This window comes from Vulpes vulpes, chromosome 10 (genome assembly GCF_048418805.1).
Source record: "Vulpes vulpes isolate BD-2025 chromosome 10, VulVul3, whole genome shotgun sequence".
In the NCBI taxonomy this organism is placed as follows: Eukaryota; Metazoa; Chordata; class Mammalia; order Carnivora; family Canidae; genus Vulpes; species Vulpes vulpes.
Genome location: NC_132789.1, coordinates 27,455,932 through 27,468,035, shown reverse-complemented (window position 1 = coordinate 27,468,035; position 12,104 = coordinate 27,455,932). Strand labels below are relative to the sequence as shown.

The following is a 12,104-nucleotide window of genomic DNA, read 5'->3' as shown; positions in this document are numbered from 1 at the left end:
GGGCTCCCTGCAGGGAGCCTGCTTCTCCCTCTGCCTGTGTCTCTGCCTCTCTCTCTGTGTCTTTCACAAATGGATAGATAAAATCTTAAAAAAAAAAAAAAAAAGATTCCACATATTAGTGAGATCATACAGTAATTGTCTTTTTTTGCCTTATTTCACTTAGCATAATGCCTTCAGGTCCATTGTATCACAAATGGCAATATTTCATTTTTTTATGGCTGAATATTATTTTACTATTTGTATATACCACATTTTCTTCATCTATCAGTTGATACTTCAGTTATTTCCATATCTTGGCTGTTGTAAATTATGCAGCAATGAACATGGAGGTGCCTTTATTCTCTTTATGGTTGAATAATATTTCAGTGTTTTATATACCACAATTTGTCCATTCATCCATTGATGGATATTTGTATTATTTTCACCATTAAGTTCTTGTGAATTAGACTACTATAATCATGATGTACTTTACATGTAATTTGAGTACTGGTTTTCAATTCTTGGGCATATACCTAGAAGTGAACTTGTGGGGTCATATGATAACTCAGTGTTTAACTTTTTGAGGAACTGCCAAACTGTTTTCCACAGAAATCCTGTTTTTTGCAAACCTTTGGTTAATTTCCGGGATCAAAAATCTTGATTTTTTTTTTATAAATTTATTTTTTATTGGTGTTCAATTTACCAACATATAGAATAACACCCAGTGTTTATCCCATCAAGTGCCCTTCTCAGTGCCCACCCAGTCACACCCACCCAGTCACACCCACCCCCTGCCCACCTCCCTTTCTACCACCCCTTGTTCGTTTCCCAGAGTTAGGAGTCTCTCATGTTCTGTCTCCCTTTCTGATATTTCCCACTCATTTTTTCTCCTTTCTCCTTTATTCCCTTTCACTATTTTTTATATTCCCCAAATGAATGAGACCGTATAATGTTTGTCCTTTTCTGATTGACTTATTTCACTCAGCATAATACCCCCCAGTTCCATCCATTTTGAAGCAAATGGTAGGTATTTGTCGTTTCTAATGGCTGAGGAATATTCCATTGTATACATAGACCACATCTTCTTTATCCATTCATCTTTCGATGGACACCAAGGCTCCTTCCACAGTTTGGCTATTGTGGACTTTGCTGCTATAAACATCGGGGTGCAAGTGTCTGGCAAAAAACTTGATTTTGACCATTTTGACTGTTCTCTTTGCTTTTATGAAGGAGGGAATATTTGTTTTTGTTTTTTTTTTTTTATTTCACCATTCCTTATGACCTTACCTTGTTGCTCGCATTTAACAAATTAACATGGTCTTTTTTTTTTTTTTTAGTCATCTTTTTTTGTGGTTCTTTTCAACCTCTCTTTTAAATCATTTACCATTCATCTGATACTTCCAAACCTTTCTAAACATGCAGTCTTAGAAAAAGAACTTGTTTCTGAACTAATAGGCCACTTTTAGTTTAAACTGCTCATTTTTACTTTGTAGATTCTTCTAAGATGCTGCTCTTGGGAGGAAAGGAAAGAAAAGGGAAAAATGGCTAAAAGTGGCTGACCATAGTCATCCTCCTGAGTCTGAGGATTGCAGGTTCTCACATTTGCTGTAACAGTACACTTCAGTGGCTCCCAGACTTGAAGAAAATTGATTATTCTTTAGGTTTAATTTCATACTTGTTCCCTCAATCCACCTTCCTTTTTTGAACTTATTTCTAACTCCCAGGTAATCGTTTTTCTTTAACAAATATTGAAGACTTATGTGCCGGGACTCCTCTAGGAATTTGGTAGAAATCAATGAGCAAAACAGACAAAAACAAACAAAACAAGCTAAAGAAACAGAACTTCTCCAGTGGAGAACTGATAGTCTAGTGAAGAAAGAAAGGTATATAATATAATGCAACAATACATTCTTGGTGTTACAAAAGGTGAGGTTATAAAATTAGGAAGAAAATAGTAGAGCAGGATCATAGGATCAAATGTTGGGTAGGTAAGAGTGTTGTAATATTAGATTGGGTGATCAGAGCAAGTCTTACAGTAAAGGTAAGTTTGGACAGGGACTGGATATATTAGCCATGAGATTTTTGGGAGACAGGAGTTTCAGGCGGATACTAAAGGGAGTAGCAGGGAAGCCACTGTGCTTGGATTGTAGTGAATGAGTGTTAGAATAATGGAAAAAGAGGTCAGAGAGGTAGCAAGAGTGAAAATTGGTAGTGAGGATCTATGAATTGTTGATTTCTTTTTAGTCCAATCTACAGAAATAATCATGTCTTTTTGACAAAGAACAACTTGGTTTAATAGTTTCCCTTTTTAGACTCCCAGGTCAGAGTAGACCCCATTTTTTTTCAAGCTACTGCCCTAAGCTTATTTATAAACCAATATTTATTTAAAAATACTTATGAAGGGGATCCCTGGGTGGCGCAGTGGTTTGGCACCTGCCTTTGGCCCAGGGCGCGATCCTGGAGACCCGGGATCGAATCCCACGTCGGGCTCCCGGTGCATGGAGCCTGCTTCTCCCTCTGCCTGTGTCTCTGCCTCTCTCTCTCTGTGTGACTATCATAAATAAAAAAAAATAATAATAAAAATTAAATAAAAATAAAAATACTTATGAAAACATTATTTTTGTTTTCCTTAGTTGCCCTAAAGTGGAATATAAATGTTTACTATAGTTTTAAGGATCCTGTGAGGCTCTCCTTTCCACCAAGGATGTGTTTAATGGGCATTACATTCTAAGGCAGCAGCTGGTTGGGGTTAATGGAAGAAAAGTGAAGAGTAGTGGGGAAGAGACATGAGTGCTATGGATGGGAAAAGAGTAAAAGGGTAGGGATAGGGATTTGGTGGAGTGGTAGTGGGGTGAAAAGAGGGACAAGGGAGGTTGGTGAGGATAGATATCAGAGGAGTCCTATTAGCCTAATCTTAGGAAGCTATTCAAGAAGGACTAATACCTGAAAAAAAACTGTTGTGTGGCTATAACAAAGACCCATGAAGAGGGCCATTGTTTAAATACATAGGAATAACCTGGGAGATGAGTTTTACTACTGTCCTCTCAGGTATCTTTGGCATGAAATCTTCTCATTAACTCCTTCCACAGCCCTTGGCAGCTTTGTTGATAGGGGATATAAAGTGATTTTGAGGATTAGTTCCCTAGATCTAGTAGATCTTTGGCATGTCCAACCTCCTGACTCCCGGTATCTTAAGATTCTGGTAAATTGTAGAAAATAAAGATACCAGTGGAGAAGTGACAAGGAAATTCCCATAGTCTAAGGTTATTCTTGTTCTAAATGAACTCATTCACTAACTTACTCGCTTTAGGTTTGATTTTTTTCCCTACTCTTTTCATCTTGAATGATTGGTTGGATGGAAAGTTAATCAGTATGGTCAACAGCTAAAAATCCTACCAAGATCAATTGGGTGAAAAGTCCAGCAATGTCCCTGGAACGCAGTTTATGTTTATTTATTTTTTTTAAACAACAGAATTTGATTTCTCATAGATTTGGAGGCTGGAAAATTCAAGATCAAGGTGCTGGCTGATATGCTTCCTTTCTTCTGGCTTGCAGACAGCTACCTTCTCACTGTGTCTTCACATCATAGATGGAAGACAAAGAAAGAAGCAAGCTTTCTGATATTTCTTGTTGGCACTATTCCCATCAGGAGGCCTCACCCCATGACCTTATCTACACCTAATTAGATGGGAACCCAAAGTTCCCATCTCCAAATACCATCACACTGGGAGTTAGGGCTTCAACATATGAGTTTTGGAGGTACATATTTTGGTCCATAGCATAACTGAAAGTCTATTCTCTAAAATTGCAGGAGTCATTTAAATGGAGGAATAGTGGAGTGATATAATTACAGAAGTGTTTTAAGATTCATCTAGTGGTGGTATGCAGTTGGTGATAATTGGAAGGACAGAGAGACAAGACAATTTGGAGCCTAGTATAGATGTACAAACATGAAGTAACCAGTGGACTTAAAGCTAGATATTGAGGGGAGGAGCTTTAATAGGAATGGAAATGAAAGGCATTTAGAGTGACTAATGCTCCAAAAGTTATTTAGAACTACACTTACAAGTTTCTGTGAGTATTTTGATGGAGGGTTGGGGAAGGTTTGAACAGTTTTTATAAAATATAGGGAGAGTGAAAATGAATCCAGTGAGACTCTTTGATCCTTAGAGACTAAGCAATTAATAGCATCATCACCAGAAATTTAGACATGCATTAAGTTAGAGTTCTAGTGGGAAGAATGAGGAACTAGAATTGAGGAATCATGAATTTTAGTGCTAGCTCTCTGCAGACTTTACATGTAACTTTAGGTGAATCATAACTTTTTCTGGGTTTTAAAAGTCTATCCTCAGGGCATCCCCAGTGGTTCAGTGGTTTAGCGCCGCCTTCAGTCTGGGGTGTGATCCTGGAGACCTGGAATCCAGTCCCATGTTGGGCTCCCTGCTTGGAGCCTGCTTCTCCCTCTACCTGTGTCTCTGCCTCCCTCCCTCTCTCTCTCTCTCTCTCTCTCTCTCTCTGTCTCTCATGAATAAATAAATAAAATCTTAAAAAAAAAAAGTCTATCCTCAGATAATTCTGATGGTTATTTTAATTGTCAAATTAGATTTTTATTCTATTTTTTATTTAAAATTTTTATTTTTAAGTGTAAATTTTATTCTGATTTTTATGATATCGAGAATGATAATTTCAATTTAGAATTATTTCTTGACAGAGGATATTAGAGTATCATGTAGAATTACCTAGCAGACAGTTACTAGAAGTGTGGAAGTGATTCTCAGGAGAAGGTTAGATGAGGGCATAAGTTCTCCCATAGAACATTTTTGATTGCATATGTAGGGGATTGCTACTAGCATCTAGTAAGTAGAGGTCAGGGATATTGCTAAACATCCTAAATGTACCCAACAACCCCCACAACATAGAATTTTCTGGCTCAGAAGTGTTACGGTGCTTATGTTGGGAAACAGTAGACTAGGTGGCATTAGCATGGAATTAGATGATTGAAATTGTATATAGACAGACAAAACCAATTTTTGGTGCAGTGTTTTCAGATGTGCCTTAAATGTTTTCTTGCATTACATATCACCTAATTATATACTTAATTTTAAGAAGGCTGTAAATCGCTATTCATAACACTAGATTATAAGCTTCATGCTCACCACTTTCTACTTAGTATTTGGTAGTGTCAAACCAGTGTTGGGCAAGCAAGATATAGTTGTGGAACAAGTGACGAAAAGAATAAATACGTTTTCTGCTTAATATTCTATTTATTTTTTAACTTACTTTGAAATTGGTATACAAATCTCAGGGTTAAATGTGTGTTCCAAAATTATATGCTGATGTGCTAATTAAATTAATGGGAGGTACATAGCACATATTAGATGCCAGTTTAATTTTTGTAGATGGGATTTGAAGGGTCTGTCTACATTGGGCTACAATGAACTGTGACATTAGGTTTGCAGAAACTGGTGAGTTATGAACCATAGTTGAAGGTACCTACATCATGGTCAATTTAAGAAAAATGAAATAGAAAATATTAGAATAAGCATCCGATGTAGTAAAGCAATTGTTATTTATGTGTTTGGGTAGTGAGACTCTATATACATTGTTTTTTTGTTTGTTTTACTATAGGTTGTGATAAAAAATGTTTGTAAAAAACTAGAAGCTTTCAGTCCTTCATAGGCCTACAGAATATCTGGCATGGACAAGATTCTAAGAGTAAATCATAGAAAATGTGGCATTAGGGATGCCTGGGTAGCTCAGTGGTTGAGCATCTCCCGGGATCTGGGATTGTCCTGCATGGGTTCCCTGCATGGAGCCTGCTTCCCCTTCTGCCTGTGTCTCTGCCTCTCTATCTCTCTCTCTCTCTCTGTCTCATGAATAAATAAAATCTTAAAAAAAGAAAACAGTCTATTCTACAAATAGATATTCTTATTAATGAAAGTTACTATTAATGCATTTAACAAATTCTGTATTTGTTGAGCTCCCATGTTGTGCCAAGCACTGTTCTTTGCTCTGGAGATAAAACAGTCAACAAAAAGTAATCTGTGTGCTTTGGAGTTTACATTTTACGGGATAGACAGTAGAAAAAGAATTAAGATACATAAAGTTATAATGTGTTAGGTGGTGATAAGGACTTGAAGATGAGGGGAAGGGAAGAGATTGGGAATGTGAATTAGCAGTTGATTGGAGTATTTGAGAACCTCTTTGAGGAGACTTGGAACAGAGGTCTGAAGATGGTAAGGAGTCAGCCATACAGGTAATTGGATGATGAGCATTCATATTAGAAGGACAGAAAATACAGGGCCCTAAGCAAGGTAAAGTGTTTAATGTGTTCAAGAAATAGCAAGGCGGGTACTGTGGTTACAGTGAGGTGGATAGGGAAGAAGAGTAGGACATAACTGTGGGGCAGTATGTAGGCTTGGAAGCATGGTCTTACAGGCATTGGAGATATTGGAAGCACTTGACTTTTTACTGAGTGAAGCAAAAAGCTATTGGAGGGTTTTGAGCTGAGCAGTGATGTAATGTGATGTGACAATCGCTTTTTCTGCCATGTGGAGAAGAGACTGAAGTGGGTGGAGGGAGGAAGTTCTGGGATTGAAGTTCAGTGGGAAAGTCAGGATTGGAGGGAAAAATTTAGGAGACATCAGTGAATGGACTATAATTAAGGCCTTGAATTGGGATGAGATTATCAAGAGTTTCAATCTGCTGGGCATGTGCTAAGCACTTGACGTTGAATTATGCTGTTGACTGTGGGTAGGTATTGTTATTCTGTTCTTTGAATTTGACACTTCTTTTTTTATGTTAATATTTATGAAATTAGTATGTTTGAATCAATTGAGATATGTTTATTTACTGTAAAATTTTCTTCAATTCTACTACAAAATAAGGTACCCTTGAATTGTTGGTGCTTTTTAAAAAGAGCAGTTACCTTAAGTCTAAGAAATAAGAACGTTTGCCTTTAAGATACAGAACCACATTTAAAAGTTTTGAACTTGCCAAGGGAAATGCAGCTGGTGTGTGGCTGACTTAGAATTCCAGCTTAATCTTCTCTGACTCCAAAGCCCATATTTCTAAACCATGCACAATGGTGCCTTTGTAAAATAGCATACTCTTTACGTATGATTTCACCTAGTGATTAGTTACTAGGTTTTTTCCCTTTTTTTTTTTTTTAATAGAAGAAACCACGATCAGCATAGGGCAAAGCTATGATGCTAGAGTTGCACAGACGTATAATAATAGTAGGCTTTAAACTGTCATTTATCCTGTGAGTTTTATTGTCCTTATCTTATAAAATAAGGATATTAGAGTTTTGAAGAAAAATAAGACAATGCATTTTTCTGTACTTACTGATGTGTATTGTGTTTGTACTTAGGTGGCAGTTTACATAAAGAAAGCACTGGGACTGTGGCCACACCTTCAAGAATAAAAAAAAAATTAGAAAATGGAACAACCATGTATGTTATGTGAGGAAGAACAGGTGCCAGAACCACAACAGAATGTAGAAGAAACCAAACAAGTAGATGAAGATGCTGAGCTGATCTTTGTTGGAGTGGAGCATGTAAATGATGATGCTGAGCTGATCTTTGTTGGAGTGACTTCAAATTCAAAACCAGTTGTTTCAAACATTTTGAACAGAGTTACCCCAGGTTCATGTTCAAGGAGAAAAAAGTATGGTCACCTCAGAAAAGATACTACTCACAAATTGCAGCCAGTAAGTTATGTGACCCCTGTATCAGAAGCAGTGACCGACTTGCCAGTTTCTGAATCTGAATCAAGATCAACAGATAGTCCTATTATTATTGAGCCTTTGTCTAAACCTGATTATAAAAATAATTCACCACAAGTCGTGCCTGATAGCTCTTCAGAGTTATGTTCTCCTTTGATTACATTCACAAGTTCATTACAGCATCCAGGAGGAGCAGCACTTTCTGTAGGAGGTATGAATAAAAGTACTTGCATATCAAAGCGACTTTCCACTGCTGAAGTAAATGATATAAATCCCAAAAGGCCTAAGCTCAGTGATGGAATCATAGGGGGACATGCTTCAGCTTTGTCCCCTTCAGGTAACTTTCATACAATGACTACACAGCAAAGCACACTCTCAAACAATGTTCATACCTCATTAAGCCATGTTCAGAATGGAGCACCTTTTCCAACAGCTTTTCCAAAGGACAGTGTCCATTTAAAGCCTATAAGCCCTGTTAAGGAAAACAAACTGACAGAAACAGACTTTTTGAGTCTAGCAAGTCAAAACCAGATTGTTGATTCCAAGAAAGGAAGTCTGGTCATATTACTTCATGACTTTTATTATGGGCAGTATAAAGGAGACAGTCAGCCAGAACAGAAGACTCACACAACCTTTAAATGCCTCAGCTGCTTGAAAGTTCTAAAAAACGTCAAGTTTATGAATCACATGAAGCACCATTTGGAACTTGAGAAGCAGAGGGCTGACAGCTGGGAAAACCACACCACCTGCCAGCATTGCCACCGACAGTTTCCCACTCCCTTCCAGCTTCAATGTCACATTGAAAGTGTACACACTACCCAGGAGCCCTCTGCTGTCTGTAAAATTTGTGAATTGTCATTCAAAACAGACCAGGTTCTCTTACAGCACATGAAGGACAATCATAAGCCTGGTGAAATGCCCTATGTGTGCCAGGTTTGCAATTACAGATCGTCAGCCTTTGCTGATGTGGAAATGCATTTCAGAACATGCCATGAAAACACTAAGAATTTGCTCTGTCCCTTCTGTCTTAAGATTTTCAAAACTGCAACACCATACATGTGTCATTATAGGGGACACTGGGAAAAGAGTGTTCACCAGTGTTCCAAATGCCGGCTACAGTTTTTAACTTTCAAGGAGAAAATGGAGCATAAGACCCAGTGTCATCAAATGTTTAAGAAACCTAAGCAACTAGAGGGATTGCCCCCCGAAACAAAGGTTGTTATTCAAGTGTCACTGGGACCTCTTCAACCAGGATCAGTGGAATTAGCATCTGTTACTGTGAGCACGTCTGATTCTGAACCATCACCCCCTGGGTCTAAAAGTAGAATTCCAAAAAAACCTCGTTAATTCTAGTTTCAGTAATTCTAAAGCAGGTATTTCAATCAAAGTCAAAAACTCCATAGGAAACAAAAAAATACAACCCATACTTATTCAGTATCATCAAAAATAGTGAAACCAATGAGTCATTTATGAGTTTTCTTTTTAAATTTATGAAATACAGTATTGTCTGATCTGAATTTTGAGATGTTATTTGAAAATTTGTTACCTGTTTTTCATGTAATTGTATCTGGCTTAATACATCAAAGGTGTTTTGTGTATATATGTATGTGAGAGAGAAAAAAGTGGAAACCTATTTATTATTTTGATAGTTCATGTTTCTTGTATGTTTGAAAGCTCTTAAGTTCTGTATATAGAATCTGTAGAGTTTTTTAAGTACTTAATATGCTCTTCAACTTTTTCCATGCCTTGAAGATTTCCATATTAACTACAGTCAGACTGGAATGGCTTTGTTACATCATCATCCCATTTGAGCTGAGCTGCTGAGCTCAGAAGTGTCTTGTGATGGTCTAAAGTAATCTGACTCTGAGAGCCTGAGTGTTGAGAAGTTGAGGGACAAAGTGTGGCATGAATGGGCACCAGAAACTGGGAGGTTAATCAGTAGAGAACAGTGGCTTCTTATCTTGGTTTAAGGTGCACACGCACAAATACACACACATACACACATTCACTCTAGTCTTGGAGCCAAGGTAGAGGGAACACTGTCTCAAAGTGTCTTTTCCTAGCACAAGAACATCCAAAGAAGCAAAACCATTAAAATAAAATGCCTGTATTTGGCAAGGGACCCCTGCAGACATGAAACAATCACTGTATCATTGGCTTCAGCTGGAAAGGCAGGGGTAATGACTAGAATGGGGTTTAGTGCCAGTGGACCTCCTGTTGAGTGATCCAAAGAGGAATTCAGCTTGTTCCCTTCCCTCTCCCTTCTGGCTGGCTTTTGGTCAGAATGAACTAGCCATATACCTCTCAGCCACAGTAGTAAGGCAAGTAAAATTTCTCAAGAGAAAGAAGCCTTGATATCCATACTTTGAACTGCACTGGACCCATAGTTTAAACTGAAAAGGGCCGAACAAATGGTATCTATCCAGTTCAAGGACTGGGCTAAATTTAGCTCTCTTATTGCTAAACTGGAATGGGGGTTGTCCAAAAATAGTAGGTACAGTGTATAAAAGCAGCCCATGGTGACTGAGTAAAATTAAGCCCATTATAGGGCTTTTCCTTATATTTTTCCGTGCAGTTGAACATGTGAAATTTTCAATTTCATATCTTGCTTTGGACATGAATGTATTACAGTTAACAGTTATTCTCTGTTGTGTGTATAGTTTCCCTCATCAAACTAGTTGAGTTTAGGTTTTCCTTGACACACTCTGATGTGAAAGAAACGCCCCATTTATTTTGTTAGGTATTAGGTCTTAGAGTTATCTAATTATCCAGCTGTCTAATTCTTAGCTATACTGTGGGGGCATCTTTTCCCCTTGCTGTTTCCAAGGACTCACATTACTAGAGTGCCCTCTTAGTATTGGTTCCTGAACATTACCCTTGGCTGCCTCTGTGGATTCCCAGGATTGAGTCTCCCTGGGTATTTTCTAGTGCCATCCCTTCTTTCTCCACCTTGATTCAAGTATCTAGAAGCCTCTGTACATAAGGAACCTGGGATGCTACCTATAGACCTGAGCAAGGAGAGATGTCTACTATTTTCCCTTGCTTTCTCCTCCTCTTTAAAGGCATCTTCTGTCTCCCCACTTCTTTCTTCCGTCTTCGATTTTGTTAAATTCCCTGAGCTTTCACAGAAAACTGGGAAGTCATCAGCAGCTTAGCATCCCTTCTAGAATTGGGAAGGACAGATAACAAAGTAGTTGTGAGTGTATTGTTCATACTTCAAAGAATTTCTTGAGTGTAGATTCTGTTGTATTTATTTGTTCAATGCTTGACTGATTTGCACTTTGAACATTTTACTAGGCTTTTTTATTTGCTTGGGCCAAGGCACTTTGTTAATATTTTAATATTTTAGCCTGAACCTATTTCTTTAGGTGGAGAGAGAGTGTGTGTGTGCATTTGTGTGAATCAATGTGTGTGTTTGTGTGTATGTGTATGTGCACACTTGTTTTAGTCTCAGGTGGAAACTTGTGTATAGTTAGATGTGCAGACTTTTGCATACTTATCTCCCTTACTCTGTTCCTATAACAGAAATTCTGTTTTACAAAACAGTAAAAATATGAAGTATTTTAGTTCTTTTTGTGGTTGCTTGCTATTATCAACACTGTTAACTGTTATTTGCTATTTAACTATAGTGTGACCCTAAGGAATACAAATTGTTATTTATTGCCAACTACAGATTCTGGTGATAAGGTCCCTATCTACCTCCTCTCGCTTTTCCATTCTCTGCCATGCTACTCTACCATTTTCCCAACTGGTGCACTATTTTTGACACATTGGCCTTGCTTTTCTTTAAGCAAATCACATTTCCTGTTCCAAAGACTCTGTAACTGCTCTTCTCTTAGAATGCTTTTCTCCTAGGCCTGCATGGCTTGCTACCTCGCTTAATTGTTTGACACTTCCTTTGGTTTATTGAGCTTCACCAATGTTCTTAGAAGATACTGACAATGAATCTCCCCCACCTTTTTACTCTTCCCCCTTTTAAAGGCACTTTAAGCCTCCCCACTCCTTTTTTCCTCTCCAATCCGGCTAAATTTCCTAGGTTTTCACAAAAAGCTAGGAAGAGATAATCATTAAAAGCTTTGCTTCTCTTAGAATTGGGCTAGCTTGAGTCAATTTCTGTGCCTGTAACCAAAAGAAACTGAATATAGTGAGTTGAGTTCTTTCAGGAGCTTTCTCTGTTTTTCTATTGATAACCTCTATATTTTTTTAAGGCAATGTCACTTTGTTTTGTTTACAAATATATTGAATATCTGTCAAGATTACTATTTTGTTATTGCCCTTTGTGAATTTCCATGTCTATTTTGCTTGCTTGTTTTCAGATAAAATTTATTATTTTGTTAATGTTGCCAAAAATTGTAAGTAAAATAGCAATTGTAGTAATAAAATGTTTTTTTGGAAAAAA

General features: G+C 37.6%; 3 protein-coding genes across 9 annotated transcripts in view; 1 reads left to right on the top strand and 2 right to left on the bottom strand.

Moving 5' to 3' along the window:
* Positions 1–12,104, bottom strand: part of LOC112907482 (immunoglobulin lambda-1 light chain-like) — a 699,686-nt gene that overhangs the window by 352,231 nt on the left and 335,351 nt on the right. The gene's annotated exons all lie outside the window — the stretch shown is intronic.
* Positions 1–12,104, bottom strand: part of LOC112907540 (immunoglobulin lambda-1 light chain-like) — a 548,801-nt gene that overhangs the window by 363,462 nt on the left and 173,235 nt on the right. The gene's annotated exons all lie outside the window — the stretch shown is intronic.
* The window catches only part of ZNF280B (zinc finger protein 280B), a 24,003-nt gene extending 11,899 nt beyond the window's left edge, over positions 1–12,104 (top strand). For both annotated transcript variants that reach the window (XM_025989064.2, XM_072723319.1), the window contains one exon: positions 7,352–12,104. In XM_025989064.2, the coding sequence (XP_025844849.2) occupies positions 7,421–9,052 (1,632 nt within the window). In that variant the 5' untranslated portion in view covers positions 7,352–7,420 and the 3' untranslated portion in view covers positions 9,053–12,104. The remainder of the gene's footprint in view (positions 1–7,351) is intronic.